Source organism: Lepidochelys kempii, chromosome 26, assembly GCF_965140285.1.
Source record: "Lepidochelys kempii isolate rLepKem1 chromosome 26, rLepKem1.hap1, whole genome shotgun sequence".
Classification (NCBI taxonomy): domain Eukaryota; kingdom Metazoa; phylum Chordata; order Testudines; family Cheloniidae; genus Lepidochelys; species Lepidochelys kempii.
In genome coordinates, this window is record NC_136405.1 from 509,274 (window position 1) to 528,751 (window position 19,478).

At 62.6% G+C, this 19,478-nt stretch overlaps 1 protein-coding gene across 10 annotated transcripts in view; it reads left to right on the top strand.

The window, feature by feature from the left end:
* The window catches only part of ANK1 (ankyrin 1), a 116,131-nt gene that overhangs the window by 75,659 nt on the left and 20,994 nt on the right, over window positions 1–19,478 (top strand). For 8 of the 10 annotated variants that reach the window (XM_073325379.2, XM_073325377.2, XM_073325378.2 and 5 more), the window contains exons 5-28: window positions 517–615; window positions 733–918; window positions 1,228–1,326; window positions 1,772–1,870; window positions 2,226–2,324; window positions 2,948–3,145; window positions 3,231–3,329; window positions 6,468–6,566; window positions 6,805–6,903; window positions 7,530–7,727; window positions 7,953–8,051; window positions 8,128–8,226; window positions 9,381–9,578; window positions 10,249–10,347; window positions 10,787–10,885; window positions 11,626–11,724; window positions 11,974–12,066; window positions 12,444–12,516; window positions 13,321–13,344; window positions 14,363–14,456; window positions 15,121–15,199; window positions 16,125–16,222; window positions 17,074–17,298; window positions 19,005–19,159. In XM_073325379.2, the coding sequence (XP_073181480.1) occupies window positions 517–615; window positions 733–918; window positions 1,228–1,326; window positions 1,772–1,870; window positions 2,226–2,324; window positions 2,948–3,145; window positions 3,231–3,329; window positions 6,468–6,566; window positions 6,805–6,903; window positions 7,530–7,727; window positions 7,953–8,051; window positions 8,128–8,226; window positions 9,381–9,578; window positions 10,249–10,347; window positions 10,787–10,885; window positions 11,626–11,724; window positions 11,974–12,066; window positions 12,444–12,516; window positions 13,321–13,344; window positions 14,363–14,456; window positions 15,121–15,199; window positions 16,125–16,222; window positions 17,074–17,298; window positions 19,005–19,159 (2,809 nt within the window). The remainder of the gene's footprint in view (window positions 1–516; window positions 616–732; window positions 919–1,227; window positions 1,327–1,771; window positions 1,871–2,225; window positions 2,325–2,947; window positions 3,146–3,230; window positions 3,330–6,467; window positions 6,567–6,804; window positions 6,904–7,529; window positions 7,728–7,952; window positions 8,052–8,127; window positions 8,227–9,380; window positions 9,579–10,248; window positions 10,348–10,786; window positions 10,886–11,625; window positions 11,725–11,973; window positions 12,067–12,443; window positions 12,517–13,320; window positions 13,345–14,362; window positions 14,457–15,120; window positions 15,200–16,124; window positions 16,223–17,073; window positions 17,299–19,004; window positions 19,160–19,478) is intronic. The other 2 variants (XM_073325371.2, XM_073325375.2) reach the window with 2 other exon arrangements.

Sequence of the window (19,478 nt, forward strand, 5' to 3'; positions counted from 1 at the left end):
AGAGGGGACTCTTAGCCAGCCAGGAAAACAGAAGGTTTATTAGACGACAGGAACATGGTCTAACACAGAACTTGTAGGTGCAGAGAACAGGACCCCTCAGCTGGGTCCCTTTTGGGGGTCAGTGAGCCAGACAACCCTGTCTGCACTTCACTCCTCGTCCCCAGCCAGCCCCAAACTGAAACTCTCTCCAGCCCCTCCTCCTCTGGGCTTTGTCCCTTTCCCCGGGCCAGGAGGTCGCCGGATTCCTTTATTCTCCAACCCTTTAGCTCTCACCTTGCAGGGGGGAAGGGCCAGGCCATCAGTTGCCAGGAAACAGGGTGTTGGCCAATCTCTGTGTCCAGACCCCTGCACACACCTGCCCTCTAGGGCTCTGCAACGATCATACACCCTTACCCCACCACCTAGATACTTAAGAACTGCATAGGGGAAACTGAGGCACCCCCACAATATTCAGAGGAAACATTAAGAACAGTCCTGCTTCATCACAGATGGTCATGCATGGCTCTGTGTTTGCAGAAAGGCTTCACGCCCCTCTACATGGCAGCACAGGAAAATCACCTGGAAGTCGTCAAATTCCTGCTGGAGAGCGGCGCCAACCAAAATGTAGCCACAGAGGTGAGACCCTGCAGGGGGTGGTGCCCAGAGCCCGTGGCCAGTGCTGCTGTCGGGCTATCATGTTGTGCACAGGCTTCCCCTTGCTCTGCATCTTACCTCCCCCTCTGTCTCTGGCAGGACGGCTTCACGCCGCTGGCCGTTGCTCTGCAGCAGGGGCATGAGAATGTGGTCGCCCACCTCATCAACTATGGGACAAAGGGGAAGGTCCGTCTGCCCGCCCTGCACATTGCTGCCCGCAATGATGACACCAGGACAGCCGCGGTGCTCCTGCAGAATGACCCCAACGCTGACGTCCTCTCCAAGGTACCATGGGCTCCCCTGCAAGGGCTGGTGCCAGCTGGCACTCCCATCGGAAGCCATGCTGCAGAGGCTGCCCAGAGCCCAGCACTCCCGCCTTGCTCCCCTCTCTGTGCTGAAGGGTTTGAAAGTCCCATTTCCTTCCAGGCCCTGCAGACCTGGGCTGGCTCAGACTGCACCGTAGAGCATGCTGGGGCAGGGGATCGGCAGCTGGCCCAGGTCTCTGGGACAGGGGGCTGCAGTCAGGGTCAGAGCCTGTCTGCAGTCGGTTGGTCTGTCTGGGGGGCTGCACTGACCCGCCCTTTCTCTTCCCAGACCGGATTTACCCCCCTGCACATCGCGGCTCACTATGAGAACCTCAGCGTGGCCCAGCTCCTGCTGAACCGCGGTGCTAATGTCAACTTCACCCCACAGGTAGGTCCCAGGCAGCCCAGCACCCACACGCTCGGGGGCAAGGGGCAGGGGCTCGGGGGTGTCTCACTGTGCTGCCGGGATGGCATGATCCGCCTGGAGTCTGCCTGGCTGCTCTGGGGCGTGCGGACTGGAGGGCAGAGATCCCATGGGCTGGGCAGACGGCCGCCTCGCCAGGGGCTCCAAATTGCAGTCAGCAATTACTACCCCAACCCCTCTCACCTGTCCCAGCCGCCTTCACCCCACTGGGGACCTCCGGCCTCTCTCGGCTCTGCTGGGAACTGGCCCCTCACAGCCCCGTCTTCATGCAGCGCACAAACGACCCGTCTCCTCACGACAAGCGTTGGCCTGGGGTCTCCCAGCTCTGACTGCTCCGTGGGGCAGTGGGCTCTGACAGCCCATGGGGTTCCCAGCTCGACGCTCTCTGATGCTATTTCTCTGCCCCTAGAACGGGATTACTCCACTGCATGTGGCTTCCCGCCGGGGCAATATCATCATGGTGCGGCTGCTGCTGGACCGAGGGGCCCAGATAGAGACAAGGACCAAGGTGAGACTCACCGTGTCCCCAGCTTGTGTCCCCCCACCTTGCGTGCATGGGCCAGAGACCCCCCCCCGGGGGTGGAGCTGTGCAGAGCCCCCGCAGACCAGAGCCCTTGTGCAGCGGGAGCCACTGGCCATGTGCGGGCACTGTGCAGACGGTCTGGTGAGCGGGTGTGTTGCCGGTCCCTGGGAAGGGGGCAGCGTGATGGAGAGGTGTGGCTGGCTCCTGGAGCGTGCAGGGAGTGTGAGGCTGGGACAAGCCTCCTGCACCCTGTGCGCTTGATTTCACATCCCTGAGTTCCCCAGAGTCTCTAGCCACACCCGCCCGCCCCGAGACCCTGACCTCCCTCTCTGTTCTCTAGGACGAGCTGACTCCCCTGCACTGTGCAGCCAGGAATGGACACATGCGAATCATGGAGATCCTGCTGGACCACGGGGCTCCCATCCAAGCAAAAACCAAGGTGCCTGGCCCTGGCCTGTGGGGCTCTGAGAGTTGCCTTGCCAGTTGGCTCTGCCTTGGAGCCTGGGCCTGCTTCCTGGGCGCTGGGGAAGCTAGGGCTCTGAGAGTCCCATGCTAGCTGGGCATTGCCAGTGGGCAGAGACCTGGGAATGCCCCACACTACAGAGGCTCCCTGAGCTGTAATGCATGCTTGGGCCTGCCCCAGCAGCTTGGAGTGGGCTCCTGGCGCTCTGCGGGTGGGGAAGAGCAGCTCTGATTTGACGCACAAGGCAGTGTGGGCTTCCCCAGCCCACACCGAGCAGTGCCCCTCACTCACACCCGCCTGCTGCCTCCCGGGGCCAGGCCACGAACATCCCCTGCAGTGGGAACAAGGCTTCTGAGAAAGGTGCAGTCCCCATACCGCAGCCGGCCAGGCAGCAGTGCTGCAGCTTGTCCCCCAGCCTCAGCCCAGCACCATGCATCCTCTGCCCCTTTGCAGGGATCTCAACGCCTGTGCAGGGCCCCCAGGCCCTCTCCCTGCCCTGGGTCTCCGGCAGGGGCCAGATTTGTGCCCCATTGGCCCAGAGGAAACCCCTGTGTCCTGCCTGGCTCTGCCCTAATGCCCAGGCTGTTCCCTGCCCTCAGAACGGCCTGTCGCCCATTCACATGGCGGCTCAGGGAGACCACCTGGACTGCGTGCGGCTGCTGCTGCAATACAAGGCTGAGATCGACGACATCACCCTGGACCACCTCACACCGCTGCATGTGGCCGCACACTGCGGGCACCACCGCGTGGCCAAGATACTGCTGGACAAGGGGGCCAAGCCCAATGCCCGAGCACTGGTGAGTAGCGTGGGCTGGGCAGGGGGGCCTGGTGGGAGGGCTGTGCGCCGAGGGTCTGACCGGACGCCTCCCTGTCTGTTCACAGAATGGCTTTACGCCGCTGCACATCGCCTGCAAGAAGAACCACATCCGGGTGATGGAGCTGCTGCTGAAGACTGGCGCCTCCATCGATGCTGTCACGGAGGTACGCGGCCCTGCCCCGGCTGTGGAGACGCACTTGCCTTGGCTGCCCTTCCTGTGTTCAGGGTGTTGCTGCCGGCATGCAGCAGGAGGGGCCAGCCCGGGGGAGGCTGTGCTCCATGTGGTGGTGGCCCCAGCCCTGCCAGGTGCCTTGCTCTGGTGGTGCTGCCATCTCTGATGCAGTGAGCAGAAAGGCCATGGCCTAGCAGCACCTTGGAGCAGCGGCACAGGTTCACTGCCCATGGTGGGAGGGAGCAGGGAGCTCTTCTCTGCCAGCCTGGCCAGAGGGCCCGGGTAGCCGGGCTGGGTGTGCTGGGCTGCGGCACCTCCCGGACCTGGGAACCAGGAAACCGTTCTCCCTCACCCGTGGCCTGTGAGTTTGGGCACCAGCATGAGACACCCCAGGGCTTCTGGGCCTGATCTTGGGGTATGTGGGAAACTCCCCGTCACTGAGCCAAGGTGACAACCCTGGAACGGGCAAGGCCATCGTTGCTGCTTGTGTCAGTGGGGGGCTTCCCCATGCTCCCTGCAGAGCTGGGAAGGGCTCCCCCATGCCACAGGAGGGGCTGCTGGTGGCCTGGAGCAGAGCTGCTTGCAGGAGCTCAGACACTCTGCCCAGGCTCTTCCCAGCCCCCTGATCCCCTCCCAGGGCCATCAGATACACACGGGGGATAAGTCCACCGGGGGGGAGAGGAAGAGGGCAGGTACTCCTCCCCCCAGCCCTTCCCTGGGGCTAGCCTGTCTCATCTGGCAGCAGGAGCCTAGTCTGTCGGTGATGGTGTCAGCTCCTGGAAATGCGGGGTGGAGGTGGACTCTCGTCCCCCATACGCGGGCACCATGCCAGCTGTGCTGACTTCCTGCCTGTCTCTCTTATCCCCCGTGTGCGGGAACCACGCCGGCTGTACTGACTCTGCCTGTCTCTCTTATCCCCGGTGTGCGGGAACCGCGCCGGCTGTACTGACTCTGCCTGTCTCTCTTATCCCCCGTGTGCGGGAACCACGCCGGCTGTACTGACTCCCTGCCTGTCTCTCTTGTCCCCTGTGTGCGGGAACCGCGCCGGCTGTACTGACTCTGCCTGTCTCTCTTATCCCCCGTGTGCGGGAACCGCGCTGGCTCTACTGACTCCCTGCCTGTCTCTCTTGTCCCCTGTGTGCGGGAACCGCGCCGGCTGTACTGACTCTGCCTGTCTCTCTTATCCCCTGTGTGTGGGCACCGCACCGGCTGTACTGACTTCCTGCCTGTCTCTCTTATCCCCCGTGTGCGGGAACCGCGCCGGCTGTACTGACTCTGCCTGTCTCTCTTATCCCCCGTGTGCGGGAACCGCGCCGGCTGTACTGACTCCCTGCCTGTCTCTCTTGTCCCCTGTGTGCGGGAACCGCGCCGGCTGTACTGACTCTGCCTGTCTCTCTTATCCCCGGTGTGCGGGAACCGCGCCGGCTCTACTGACTCCCTGCCTGTCTCTCTTGTCCCCTGTGTGCGGGAACCGCGCCGGCTGTACTGACTCTGCCTGTCTCTCTTATCCCCTGTGTGTGGGCACCGCACCGGCTGTACTGACTTCCTGCCTGTCTCTCTTATCCCCCGTGTGCGGGAACCGTGCCGGCTGTACTGACTCTGCCTGTCTCTCTTATCCCCTGTGTGTGGGCACCGCACCGGCTGTACTGACTTCCTGCCTGTCTCTCTTATCCCCCGTGTGCGGGAACCGCGCCGGCTCTACTGACTCCCTGCCTGTCTCTCTTGTCCCCTGTGTGCGGGAACCGCGCCGGCTGTACTGACTCTGCCTGTCTCTCTTATCCCCCGTGTGCGGGAACCGCGCCGGCTGTACTGACTCCCTGCCTGTCTCTCTTGTCCCCTGTGTGCGGGAACCGTGCCGGCTGTACTGACTCTGCCTGTCTCTCTTATCCCCTGTGTGTGGGCACCGCACCGGCTGTACTGACTTCCTGCCTGTCTCTCTTATCCCCCGTGTGCGGGAACCGCGCCGGCTGTACTGACTCTGCCTGTCTCTCTTGTCCCCTGTGTGCGGGAACCGCGCCGGCTGTACTGACTCTGCCTGTCTCTCTTATCCCCCGTGTGCGGGAACCGCGCTGGCTCTACTGACTCCCTGCCTGTCTCTCTTGTCCCCTGTGTGCGGGAACCGCGCCGGCTGTACTGACTCTGCCTGTCTCTCTTATCCCCTGTGTGTGGGCACCGCACCGGCTGTACTGACTTCCTGCCTGTCTCTCTTATCCCCCGTGTGCGGGAACCGCGCCGGCTGTACTGACTCTGCCTGTCTCTCTTATCCCCCGTGTGCGGGAACCGCGCCGGCTGTACTGACTCCCTGCCTGTCTCTCTTGTCCCCTGTGTGCGGGAACCGCGCCGGCTGTACTGACTCTGCCTGTCTCTCTTATCCCCGGTGTGCGGGAACCGCGCCGGCTCTACTGACTCCCTGCCTGTCTCTCTTGTCCCCTGTGTGCGGGAACCGCGCCGGCTGTACTGACTCTGCCTGTCTCTCTTATCCCCTGTGTGTGGGCACCGCACCGGCTGTACTGACTTCCTGCCTGTCTCTCTTATCCCCCGTGTGCGGGAACCGTGCCGGCTGTACTGACTCTGCCTGTCTCTCTTATCCCCTGTGTGTGGGCACCGCACCGGCTGTACTGACTTCCTGCCTGTCTCTCTTATCCCCCGTGTGCGGGAACCGCGCCGGCTCTACTGACTCCCTGCCTGTCTCTCTTGTCCCCTGTGTGCGGGAACCGCGCCGGCTGTACTGACTCTGCCTGTCTCTCTTATCCCCCGTGTGCGGGAACCGCGCCGGCTGTACTGACTCCCTGCCTGTCTCTCTTGTCCCCTGTGTGCGGGAACCGTGCCGGCTGTACTGACTCTGCCTGTCTCTCTTATCCCCTGTGTGTGGGCACCGCACCGGCTGTACTGACTTCCTGCCTGTCTCTCTTATCCCCCGTGTGCGGGAACCGCGCCGGCTGTACTGACTCTGCCTGTCTCTCTTATCCCCCGTGTGCGGGAACCGCGCCGGCTGTACTGACTCTGCCTGTCTCTCTTATCCCCCGTGTGCGGGAACCGCGCCGGCTGTACTGACTCTGCCTGTCTCTCTTATCCCCCGTGTGTAGGCACTGCGCCGGCTGTACTGACTCCCTGCCTGTCTTTCTTGCAGTCTGGCCTGACCCCTCTGCACGTGGCCGCCTTCATGGGGCACCTGTCCATCGTCAAGATCTTGCTCCAGCGCGGCGCGTCCCCCAACGTCTCTAATGTGGTGAGTCCCATCAGGGCAAGAGGGCATGTCGTGTGGGGTCCTGCCATCCCCATTTGGGCTTCCAAGCTGCAGAGGCTCCCGAGGTGTCTCCCTGGACCCTCCCTCGCATGAGTCCGGCCTGAGGCTGCTCTCCGCGGGGTGAAGCCTGCATGCAGTGACTGACAGGCTGCACTGGGGCAGCTCCCCGGGGAGCACGGAACCCCTGATTCACTCTCCTCTCCCTTGTCCCTGGATGCAGAAGGTGGAGACACCCCTGCACATGGCGGCCAGAGCTGGGCACACAGAAGTGGCCAAGTACCTGCTGCAGAACAAAGCCAAAGTAAATGCAAAAGCCAAGGTATGTCTGGCAGGGAGGGGGCTCCGGCCAGCTGGGTCCCCTCTCTCCTTCCACCTGCCTGGGGCTGAGCTGGGCCAGAGGGTTGTGCAATGGCAGGAAACGGTCTGTGGGTTCCTCTTGTGGTTGGAGCTGCCACTTGCCATGGGGAGCTGCAAACGTAGTAGGTGCCTGTGGGGCAGGGCGCACTGAGGCCAACCTCCCTGGGCAGGTTGGTGTCCCCAGCTCTATGGGTCTCCCCTTTTCTCTGAGGCCAGGCTGGGTGTTGGGGGCAACGGGTGCTGGTCTCTCTCCAGAGTGCCGTGCAATGCCCCAGTGGCAGGTCTGAGCCCTGAGGGCTGTCACTCAGTGGGAGGGCTCCAGACTCTGACAGGGCACATCTGTCCCCGAGGCAGCTGTTCCTGGCCTGATGGAGACGCCTGCCAGGTGAGCAAGAGCTGCCCCGAGGATCACCCTGCCTGCTGCTGAGGCACAGAGCTCAGTTGAGAAGGAGATCAGACCTGTGGCCCGTCCGGTCTGAGTTGGGCCAGCTCCTGCCGAGCCGGGGAGGGTGGGCTCCCCTCCATGCCCCTGGCTGGGCTGGGAGAGAGCAGTGGGTCCCCCCCAACCTCTCTCTGCTCCTCTCCCAGGATGACCAGACCCCGTTGCACTGTGCTGCACGTATTGGCCACACAAGCATGGTGGAGCTTCTGCTGGAGAACAATGCCAACCCCAACCTGGCCACCACAGCTGGGCACACACCCCTGCACATCACTGCCCGGGAGGGGCATGTGGACACCGCCCTGGTGCTGCTGGACAAGGAGGCCTCGCAGGCCTGTATGACCAAGGTAGGCTGGTGCGGCCTGTGCCCACAGTCCAGGCAGGGGTCCCTGGGCGGGGCTGAGGCGGGGCTGGGTCAGGCCGCTGCTGGGGAAGCCTGGGCCATGTATCTCCTCAGTGCCTTCCTGAGAGGGGAGAGAGGAGGGCTCCCTCGTACCCCAGCTAGTCTCCACGCTGCGTCTCGGGTCCCTCCCCAGCTGTGCATGGCCCTGACGCTCTGTGTTTCTCCTCAGAAAGGATTTACCCCTCTCCACGTTGCAGCCAAATACGGGAAGGTGGATGTGGCCAGGGTGCTGCTGGAGCATGATGCCCACCCCAATGCGGCAGGGAAGGTGAGTACCGCCTGGCCATGGGAGCCAGGGAGCCGGGGGGCTGGGCTGCAACTGACCTGTCTGTGCTTCCCCCCAGAACGGCCTGACACCGCTGCACGTGGCTGTCCACCACAATAACCTGGAAATCGTGAGACTGCTGCTGCCCAAGGGGAGCTCCCCGCACAGCTCAGCCTGGGTAAGGCACCGGCGGGGCTGGGGCTGGCGGCCTTGGGGCCTTGGGCTGTATGTGGTTGGGAGAACCCACATGGTCCAGCCCTGTTGTGTGCAGGACCGGCCTCCTCCGGCTGCCCACGGCCCTTCCACTGTGACTGGGCACAGAGCCACAGCAGGGACCAGCAGGCCCACTTGGGAGCAAAGGGTGCTGAGCCAATTAACCCTGAACATGCCCTGTCCCTCTGCCAGCCCCGTGGCACCCTCCCCCTTCCCCTTTCATCCACAGCCTGCCCAGCTCTCTGCCCCTCCTTCCCCTGCAGCCTGCCGGGCTCCCTGCTTTGCCACTCCCCCCAGTGGCCAGAGCCCTTCGCTGGCTCTGGGCTCCCGGGCTGGGGGGTGGGAGCTGGCTGCCACATGGGAGGATCACCCACAGACGAGAGCCCCATGCAGGCCATCAGCGAGGGATGTGGTCTCCATGGTGACCACTGTTAGACATACTGCTGTCTGGCAGTTTGGGAATCGCATGTGGCCTGTGCATTGGGGAACCACCAATGTTAGAAACCTCCATGCTGGCAGCCACTGGGCCAGGCTCGCCCCTGCTCTGAGCCACTGGCCAGACCTGGAAGGGGCCCCATACACCTGTCCAGCCACTTCAGAGACAGGGTCATTTCAGAAGCAGTATTCTCTGAGTGTGCACGCAGCCTCCTATGCCTGACTCTCCCACCGCCTAGCCTGCACGCCAGTACCCTTCTGGCCTGACAGCCCTGCTGACACCCCGGCGAGAGGGGTGCTGCACTGGATGGGCTCCCGCTCCACGCTCACACATGGCAGAGCACAGGACAGCGAGCGGGGAGGCCCGGTCTGCACCCCATCCCTAGGACACTGGCCAAAGGCTGAGCCAGAAGCAAGCAGGAGCAATAACTGCCAGGTCCTGGGGAGTCCCTGGCTGGCCCCAGTCAGTGTTGGGACAGGTGGTCTCTCAGATCCCTGCCCTGCTTTGAACTTCGGCTGACCGGCAGGGAGATGTTGGCTCTGGCAGAGAGAGATAAGCCTCGGGGCTCTGGACATGTGCTGGGGGGAGCAGTCCCGCCTGGAGCCTGGCCCGTGGGTGGACTAGTTGGGGCCTAGCAGGGCTGCCCAGCGTCTGCCAGGTGAGTGACTCCTCTCTCCCTGCAGAACGGTTACACCCCCCTGCACATTGCGGCCAAGCAGAACCAGCTGGAGGTGGCCAGCAGCCTGCTGCAGTACGGGGCTTCTGCTAATGCTGAGTCCATGCAGGGTGTGATGCCTCTGCACCTTGCTGCCCAGGAGGGGTACGCGGACATGGCAGCACTGCTCATCTCCAAACAGGCCAATGGCAACCTGGGCAACAAGGTGAGCAGAGCAGAGCTAGGGACATGGGCTCTCGCCTGGAAGGCTGGGAACAGCTCACTTCGCCAGGCTTTCCTTGCACACGGGGAGCCCTCCAGGGTGGGAAGGAGCCAAGGAGGCAGCAAGAGCCAGTGGCTGGAGAGCAGGGCCCCCAAGTCCTGACCCCTGCACTGCCCTGCTGGCTCTGGGCAAGTCCTGGCACCTGGCTACGTTGGGGAGCCCACTTCCCCCGTCGCCCTCCCCTGGGGCAGGGGCAGTGGTTGTGTCCAGGGGGACCTGTCTTGCTCCTGCCCCAGGGGAGCTTTAAAGGTGTCTTTGGGTGTGCTGTGTTTGAACCACGTATTTGGATGCCAAATTCAAACTGATGTTCCCCAGAGCCGCTCCATCAGCTTCTCTGGGTTACACTGGGGCTGGACTCGCCTGCTGCCTGCCTCCGTTGTTGTGCTGCGCTGGACGGCAGTGCCCACGGTCATGTATGTCTGACATGTTGATAACCGACTCTGCGTCGCGTCACCCTGACCCCCATGGAGGCGGGAGGAGTGGCGCAGCCCTGACCCCAATGGAGACAGGGGGGCGTCACAGCCCTGCCCTCCACAGAGGCAGGGTGCCACGGCCCTGACCCCCATGGAGGTGGGTGGCCCGACCATAGTATGTGACCTGGCTTTCTTTTCAGAGTGGCCTGACTCCTCTGCACCTGGTAGCCCAAGAGGGGCACGTGCCAGTCGCTGATGTTCTGATCAGACATGGCGTCACAATGGATGCAGTGACCCGGGTAAAGAGGGAGGCACAGGCTCTCACTGCAGACGTGCGGGGCTTAGCCCCCCCCGCACCCCCCGGCCCGCCCAGACCTGCTCTCTAGCTCCCAGTTCCTGAAAGCCAACAGCAGAAGGCATTTCTCCTTCTGACAGTCTCCTCGGCTTACCTCTCAGGGCTCCTGCCCCACTGTTCCCCTCCTGCCCCAAAGCACGCTGATAGGAGGGGGCTCCTGGCACAGTCGGGGGCGGGGTGCTTGGGGCAGTCTGCAATGGCTCTGAGCTCTTGGCATGGCACTGCCAGGGCACAAGGTTGGTGCCAGGAGTGGCTCCAATCTGATGTACCTGCCGCACTGTGGGCCCCCCAGCCCCATGTGGATGGTGCACCCTGAGTCAGGGCGAGGGAGCGGGTTGGCGTGCGATGGCTGTGTGAGCCCGGGTCCCTGGTCTGCCTTTCAGATGGGCTACACACCGCTGCACGTGGCCAGCCATTATGGGAACATCAAGGTGGTGAAATTTTTGTTGCAGCACCAGGCAGACGTCAATGCAAAGACGAAGGTACAGAGAGCCCTCTAACCCTTCTCTGCGCCCACATGCCACACCTGCCTGCAGTGGGCAGCCATGCCCGCCACCTCTCTGCTCTGTGGAGTGCCTCCACAGGCTGCGGGAGGGGGCAGAGCACCTGGGTTCTGCTCCATCTCATGCCGTGGCTGGGTGGCTGCTGCTTGCAGGGGTCAGGTGGTGGCTGGGCCCAGCACAGACTATGGCTGACTGAGCCTTCCTGGGAGCCCAGAGCCAGCAGCCGGCTCTGCTGGGCACCTCCCCACAGCCCAGCTGCTTTGAGCAGCCCATGTGTTTCTGACTGGGAGGGGCAGCGTGGGAGAGGGCAGAGCAGCCTGGGGACCATCCAGCATGTCCCGGAGAATGGGCCCAGCCCCCTGTGCCTCTCTGACCCCGGGCACCCGGAGAGGTGGACAAATCCCTCTCCCTCTGGGTCACTGGCTGCTGGGTGTCAGTGTCCTGGGGGTTGCATTTGTCATTGTCTTCTCGGATAGATGCTCCATTGACCTGGGGTTAGCCTCAGCCAGTCCTTTCGAATGACCCATTCAGGCTTCAGGCCAGGAGGTGACATTCCTGCCTGTGTCTCTTGTCCTGCCCTGAGAGCACAGTCCCTCATTGCCCCATCCCATCGCCCGCAAGGTAACAGTGCAGCTTATAAGGGAATCTGAGGCACACTCAGGGATCATAAAAACATTGCAACCTGTCGCTTTGTCACAGCCCTCTGCCTCCCTTTGCAGCTAGGGTACACCCCTCTGCACCAGGCCGCTCAGCAGGGTCACACGGATATCGTCACGCTGCTGCTGAAGCACGGCGCCTCCCCCAATGAGGTCAGCACGGTGAGTACCGCGGGTGATGCTAGCCCCGAGGCTGCTCTCTGAGATGTGCCACTCACACTCACCCTGCACACTTGCCCTGCCCTGCAGCTCATGCCCTGCCGCCCCTCGCTCACACGCGCTCTCTCCTACAAGCGTCCTCTCGCTTGCCCCCTCCGCCACCCCTCACACTCCCACTCTCTGGGATCCTGCCACCCACACCAGTGCAGTCCCGCCCCAGCGGCTAACCCTGCCCCCTCTCTCCCTGTGCAGAATGGCACCACGCCCCTGGCCATCGCTAAGCGCCTCGGCTACATCTCTGTCACGGATGTGCTAAAATTAGTTACAGAAGAAACCAGCACCCCGGTGAGTCCCTGCCCCTCCCTCGCAGCGCGGGGCGCTCCCTGCACACACTCTGGGATGATCCCTGGGGCCTGGCCTTGGGGAGAGGATCCCATGGGGGGTTTGCTCAGCCACGGGGAGCTCTGGTGCCACCTGGTGCTGCCCACAGCGGCCCAGGCTGGCGAGGCTCCTGCTGCCCGGCTGTGGTGTCAGCTTCTGCCCTGGGTGGGTCGTCGGTGGAGAGGTTTGAACCCAGGCTTCTGGGTCTGAGTCCCTGGGGTGAGCTGAAGGCCCAGCTCCATTAGCTCCAGGCTGGCCCAGCAAGCCGCACTGGGTGGGCTGGGTGTGCCCGGCTGAGGCTCTGGGGCCAGCCCAGCTCTGACTCTCTCTCCCTCTCACAGTTGGTCAGTGACAAGCACCGCATGAGCTTCCCTGAGACGGTGGATGAGATCCTGGATGTGTCCGAGGATGAAGGTGAGGGCAGGACAGCAGAGCTCCTGCAGGCCAGGGAGCCCCCTGGGCTGGGGGCTCTGCCAGGCACAGTGTCTCTGGAGGGCAGAGAGGAGATGTGCCAATGGAAATAGGGGGAGCTCTGACAGGAGGGATCTCCCTGGAGGTGAAGGGGGGAGCTCTGCCAGGCGGGGTCTCCCTGGGATCAAGGGGGGAGCTGTGCTGGGGTGGGTCTCCCTGGGGGGTGAAGGGGGGAGCTGTGCCAGGCAGGGTCTCCCTGGAGGTGAAGGGGGGAACTCTGCTGGGCAGGATCTACCTGGGGGGGTGAAGGGGGGAGCTCTGATGGGCAGGGTTTCCCTGAGGGTGAAGGGGGGAGCTCTGCCGGGCGGCGTCTCCCTGAGGGTGAAGGGGGGAGCTCTGCCAGGCTTGGTCTCCCTGGGATCAAGGGGGGAGCTGTGCTGGGCGGGCTCTTGGGGGTCTGTGACATCAGAGATTTGCACACTTCCCCAAGGCCACCAAGGAGAGACACCCAGACCCCTGTAGCCCCTGCCCAGGCCCAGGGGCTCTCGCCATGGGTGCAGAGCTGCCCGTGGCTGAGGCAGCCCAAGGAGGGTGGGCTCTGGCAGCACACACCACTGCCCCCGTCAGGCCACACCGTCGGGGTCCCAGCTGTAGCAGTTCCCAGTTCCCCGCTGTGGCGAGCCCTGGTGAGCTGCCCCCACGAGCGTGGCAGGGGCCGTGCCTGGTATCCACAGGGCAGTGAGCGTCACATGTGGCTCACATGCCTCTCCCGCCCGCTCCTCAACTCTGACTCTTCTTGCTTTGCAGGCTCCACTCAGGTCACTGTCATGGGTATGGACTGTGTGTGTCACTGTGGCCCCGCTTCACCGCCCCATTTCACCCACACGTGCTCACTGACCCATCCCACTCCGCGGGGCTTCCCATCAGCCCTGGTTGCTGCTGGGCTGGCCAGCCTGGGCCCTAACACCATTGCGCCCTGCCCATCTGTCTGTGCCCATGCTGCCGTCCTTGTGCTGATTGCATGAATGGGCATTGTCTCCTCCTGACCACCCCCTCACTCCCAGGGGCTCCCAGGCCAACCAGGGACAGGCAAAGCGCCCGGGCAAGGGGTGCTCGCTGGAGGAAGGGAGCCTGAGCCTGTGTTTTGTGGGAGATGGGCACCCAGGTTTGCCCAGCAGGGACTGCCCACTGCAGCGCTCCTGATTTCATCTGGGTGCCTGGGTGCTGAGATGTTCCTGGGCTGCTGTGTCCGGGCCCCTCCTGCCCCAGGGGTTCTGGCCTCTCCGACACCAGAATGCCGGGTTTTGTTCCCGGGGGAATCCCGTCAGAGTGGACTGAGCCCCCTGCCCCAAGTGTAAATTGGGCTGGTGATCGGGAAGCACGGGTCTCTCCCGTCCCATGCACCAACTCTTCATCCCGTTGCACCATGCCCTCGGCAGGGCGCTCAGGGAGCAGGCCGGGCAGGAGAGCACCCGTCAGCAGGAAGGGTAAGGATCTTCTGGGAGAGGGGCCGGCGTGCTGCCTGGGCAGCTGTAACATCAACCACAGCTCATGTCATGCTAACCCGTGGCATGGGCCTCGCACCCAGAGACAAGGCAACCCAGCTGGCAGACAGCGTGCCCTGGAGACAGGCTGGCCAAAAGTGGCGCAGTGACGGGTGGGGCAGTGTTGCTGGCTGACACCAGGAGCCAAGAAACAAGCCCTGGCTTGGGGGTGGAGATGCCAGCCCATGGAGAGCTGGGCACAACCAGCTTAGCTCTGTGCCAGCCCAGGCCGGGGCAGGGAGAGGACCTGACGTCTGGCCCTCTGCCATTCTGCCCCGGTGGGCTGAGCCATGTCTTGGTTCCAGGGGAGGAGCTGGCTGACACCAGGCCTGAGAAGCAGGATTCCAGGGAGCAGGATGAGGAGAAGGAGATGGAGTTTGTCCCCAAGCTGGATCAAGTGTAAGAAGCACTGCACGGTGCTGTGGTGGCAGTCATGGCATAGTGGGGCAGATGCTGTGAGGCAGAGGTGGCGTGGTGCTGCGGGGGTGCTCTAGGGCAGAGCTGGCATGACAGGGCAGGTGGGTGCTGTGGGGTGGCCATGACATGGTGGGGCAGGTGTGGTGCTGTGGGGCAGAGGTGGCATGGTGGGGCAGGCATGGGGCTGTAGGGTGGGTGCTGTGGGACAGGCATGGGGCTGTGGGGCAGAGGTGGCATGGTGGGGCTGTGGGGCAGACATGGCGTGGGGGGGCTGGTGAGGGGGTTCAGCCTAGCTCAGTCTACAAGGCCCTTTCCAGCCTGAGCTTTACATCCCTGCTGCTGTCCCCAGGGTAATGCTGTCCCCCTTCCCCCCAAGCCAGTGGCTCACACCAGGGGTGCTGGGAGCATGGAGCCCACTCCACAGAGACGCGGTGGGGTCAGGCCAGCGCCAGGGAGTGCAGGTCACTCATGGTGTGGTCCTTTGCGAGAGTCGGTGCTCGTGGGCCTGTGGTCTGTGCAGAGCCCTCTCTCAGGGACACCTCACGCTCGGCGGGTGCTCCAGGGCCTGGGGCCCACAGGGGAATCGTAGCACATGAGCGTTGCTGTCAGAGGCTGCTTGTGACCGTATCCCTTGTCACCTGCCCAGGGTGGAGTCTCCAGCCATCCCGCGGATCCCCTGCGTCACACCTGAGACTGTGGTGATCAAACCGGAGGAGCCTGAGCAGGTGGGTTCTGCCCCACCCAGGGCCAGGGAGTCCTGGCTGGCTGCACTGCAGGGTAATGCCTGGCACAACCGAGGCCTGGCCCGGTCCATTCCAAACGCCTTGTAGAGCGAGAGAACGGCTGGGGAGGGCAATCAGAAGCCAGCTGGAGACGTGAGGAGCAGGAGCTGCAGAGAAGCCTCCTCCTTCACCTGCCCTGGGGAAAGGGGGCTTGCAGCCACCTCACCTCCGCCCTCATGCTGTGCTGGCCATCCAGCTCTTGTGGGGTTTGGCTCAGAGCTGTCCTCTGGGCAGGGGCTTTCCGCAGCCAGCCTGGGCTTGGCAGACCCCCTCTCTCTTGTGTCCCTATTCCCACCCATGCAGAATGGGTGCCGTCCTGAGCTGCACCCCTGGCAATGCCTGTGGGCAGGGCTGGCCCAGGCTGGGAGGTCAGCTGGAGCAGCTTTGAGGGGCCTCTGGCAGACAGGGGTGCTGCAGCTGTATCTCTGGGTGCATGCTGAGTTCCAGGGGCCTTAAAGGAGGCTGGAGCTGAGGCCGGGCCCTCTCTGGCTGGTGGCAAGAGGCAGAGCTGCTGGCAGAGGCGATAAGGGTGCTGAGGTTCCAGGCCACAGGGCCTGCAGGAGTCCAAGGCCACTGCTTCTTGATTCCTCAGGTTTCCAATATTCGAGGCCTTCCCAAGCTGGCTCTGAGCCTCACCAGGTCCCAGTACCAGCCCCTGGCTGAGGTTTTGTAATGGGCTGTAATGAGAAGGGACATTTTCTCCCCTTGAACTTCAGTGGGCCTGGCCCTTTCCCCAGCAAGGTCTCAACTGGCATGGGAGTGGTGATAGCCCACCGTACGGGAGCCAGGATTTTGCCAGGAGCCCCAGCATAGCAAGATGGGATGGGCAAGCAAGCTGTGTCTAATGAGCTGTTTCCTATTCGCTCAGCCGTCCAAGGAGTTCGACGAAGACTCCTTAATCCCCAGCAGCCCCGCGACAGAGACCTCGGACAACATCAGCCCTGTGGCCAGCCCCGTGCACACAGGGTGAGTGCCCAGCTCCCATGCGCACCCTCATGCCAGGTGTCACGGAGTCCCTGGGCGATGCTCTGGAACTGCTCCCCATGAAGCCAGTCAGGACTCTGGGGCAGTCGCCTTTCTGTGAGCAGCCTGTCTGCAGGACACACAGCTCACACAGCTTCCACCTTCCTGGGTCTGACCTCGGAGCATTCAGCATCCTCTGCCCCTCCGTGCGCTTCCCCCCAGCGAGTCCGCTCAGGCGGGGCTCCTGGGGAAGCCAGGGGGTCCTGCACCCCAACTTCGCAGTCAGACGTGACTCTCAGCCAGCCAGTAAAACAGAAGGTTTATTAGATGACAGGAACATGGTCTAAAACAGAGCTTGTAGGTGCAGAGAACGGGACCCCTCAGCTGGGTCCCTTTTGGGGGTCAGTGAGCCAGACAACCACGTCTGCACTTCACTCCATGTCCCAGCCAGCCCCAAACTGAAAACCCCCTCCAGCCCCTCCTCCTCTGGGCTTTGTTCCTTTCCCTCCCCCCCCCCCCCCCCCCCCCCCCCCCCCCCCGCCAGGTGGTCACCTGATTCCTTTGTTCTCCAACCCTTCAGCTCTCACCTTGCAGGGGGGAAGGGCCCAGGCCATCAGTGGCCAGGAAACATGGTGTTGGCCATTCTCTGTGTCCAGACTCCTGCACACACATGCCCTCTAGGGCTCTGCAATGATCATACACCCTTACTCCACCCCCTAGATACTTAAGAACTGCCTAGGGGAAACTGAGGCACCCCCACACTATTCAGAGGAAACATTAAGAACAGTCCCACTTCGTCACACCAGGCAGTTGGTGAGTCTCGGTGGGACACCCGGGTTTGTCTGTCCTTGCAGGTTCCTGGTGAGCTTCATGGTGGACGCCCGCGGCGGCTCCATGAGGGGCAGCCGTCACAACGGGCTGCGAGTGATCATTCCCCCCCGGACCTGCGCTGCACCCACCCGCATCACCTGCCGCCTGGTAAAGCCGCAGAAACTGACAACACCACCGCCCCTGGCTGAGGAGGAGGGTCTGGCCAGTAGGATCATTGCACTGGGACCCGCTGGGGCACAGTTCCTGAGGTGAGCAGTGGGGAGGTGTCAGTTCCCAGTCAGAGCCCCGATCTCTACCCCCCTGGAGGGAGCAGGGGAGGTAACCAGGCCTCTGCTTCCCTTTGCTGCTAGCACTGGCAGAGAGAGGGGCCTGGCCCTCCGTTGGGGTCGACTGGCACAGCCCCACTGTAGCCACAGGCATTGCTCAGGCCAATGGTGCCATACCACCCTGTGGCCAGTGGCACTGTGGCAGTTTACACCAGCTGACGGTCAGGCCCAGGGATTTTACACCTTCTGGTCTGTACCCCGTGTCGAGCTGCCCTTCAGTGACATGGGAGCGTGAGTTCTGATCTCAGGGCACCTGGGTGCAAGCCCCCATTGGTGGTGAGTTCTGCCCTTAGAATCAGCCAGTTATCAAGGTTAACTCCTCGGGCACTGTAACAGCCTTACCATGAGTCACAGACTGGTCTCTTGTCACCCAAGGGGGCCTGCCTTTGTGGCTGATGGTCCCTTACAGCACCAATCACAGCAATGCAGGTCACTCCCAGTCCCAAAGGCCAGTCTCTTACCCCAGATCAGTTGCACCTGGAGCTCTCACCAAAGCCAGTGCTTGTAGCCAGTCCTGTAATAAATGATGTATAGATTTGTTACCAGGGAAAGGAAACGAGAGTTATTTACAAAGTTAAAGCAGATACACATAGATATACACATACAGAGTTCCAGTCTGAAGTTTCAAAAAGTATTAGAAGCTTCTATAATAAGCAAGAAAGTACGTCCTTTAGGGCTAACCCAGGCTGAGCAGCTGGGGAGCCCTAGAAACCTTGCCTCCAGAGTTCAAGCAGCATAGAGATCCAGTTCCTTCTTGTCAGAGGTTTTTATTCCCTTCCCCCAGTGCTCTGAGCTGAGAACTCAGCTGCTGGGAGAAATCCACTTGTGTGACTCATCTTCATGGGGGGAAGAACAGAGCTACAAACACTTTTGTCCTCTTTAATGTCCCTCTTTAGTCTGTCTGGTGTCGATGAGGCTTCCTTGTTGGCCAGGTCATAACAGCTCTTGTTGGAGAGCAGCACTTTACACTAGTTAATGTCTCTCTCCTGTCTAGTGCTTTGCAGTGGCAGAGACACTTACAAAACAAATGCTCAAATATTACCGTACAATATGTGATCCAGAGGCTATGAGACCTATGCAGGCAGCTGCTCACCAGTGTTCTTAAAGTCTAAACACATGCTAAGAATCCTAATGCCCATTTTAACAATACTAACACCCAGGTGAGTCGGACGGGTTCCAGCCATGTATTTGTCAGAGTGCAGCAGAGACATGGGCCCTTGGCATGAGCTGGCACCTGGCCTGCCAGCGTCACACCCCATAGGCAGGGGCTTGGTCCTTGGAGCCCAGCACACTGATACCAAGTGCCGCAAACAAGCAGGCCCCATTATAATGGGCTAGTGGGACCTGTGGAGTCCTTTGCAAGCAGCCAGTCCCATGACCCCTAGGGAGGATTGGGGCGGGGAGAGGCCGAGGATCAGTGCGAAGAGACTAGCCCAAGGCCACAGAGTGAGTCTCAGACCACAGATGTCCTGGTTCCCTCTCCTGGGCTTTACCCACTGGGCTCCCCTGCCCTCCCCCGTCTGGGCAGCTTGATTCCCTCCCGGCAAGGCCCTGCTGAGAGGTGCTCCGTGCTGTGTCAGCAGCACAGCTCAGCCCCGGGCCCCTCTCAGCGCCGTGCTCTCCCGCAGCCCTGTGATTGTGGAGATCCCCCACTTTGGGTCATACGGGCGGCGGGATCGGGAGCTGGCGGTGCTGCGCAGTGAGAACGGCTCCATCTGGAAGGAACACCACAACCGCTGCAGCGAGAGCTGCCTGGACCAGGTGCTCAACGGCATGGACGAAGGTGAGTGCGCTAGGCCAGGGGCAGGCTGGAGGGGCTCTGCCACGGCAGAGCAGCTCCCTGTGGGGCAGGGCGGCCGTGCCTGGCTGCAGCTGACAGGCAGGGTGGTCGGCAGAGTGTGCCTGGGCAGGGCTGGCACATGCAGGCAGGGCTGAGGTTTGGTCGGGCAGAGTGGGGGCAGGGATGGGGCATGGCCGGTAGGGGTGGGGCTGGTGGCCAAATGGGGTGGGTTAGTGGTGGGGCTGGTGCAGAGTGTTGGCCAGGCTGGCATGGGGCTGGGTGACATGGGCATGGGTGAAGTGGAGGCGGGGCCAGTGCATGG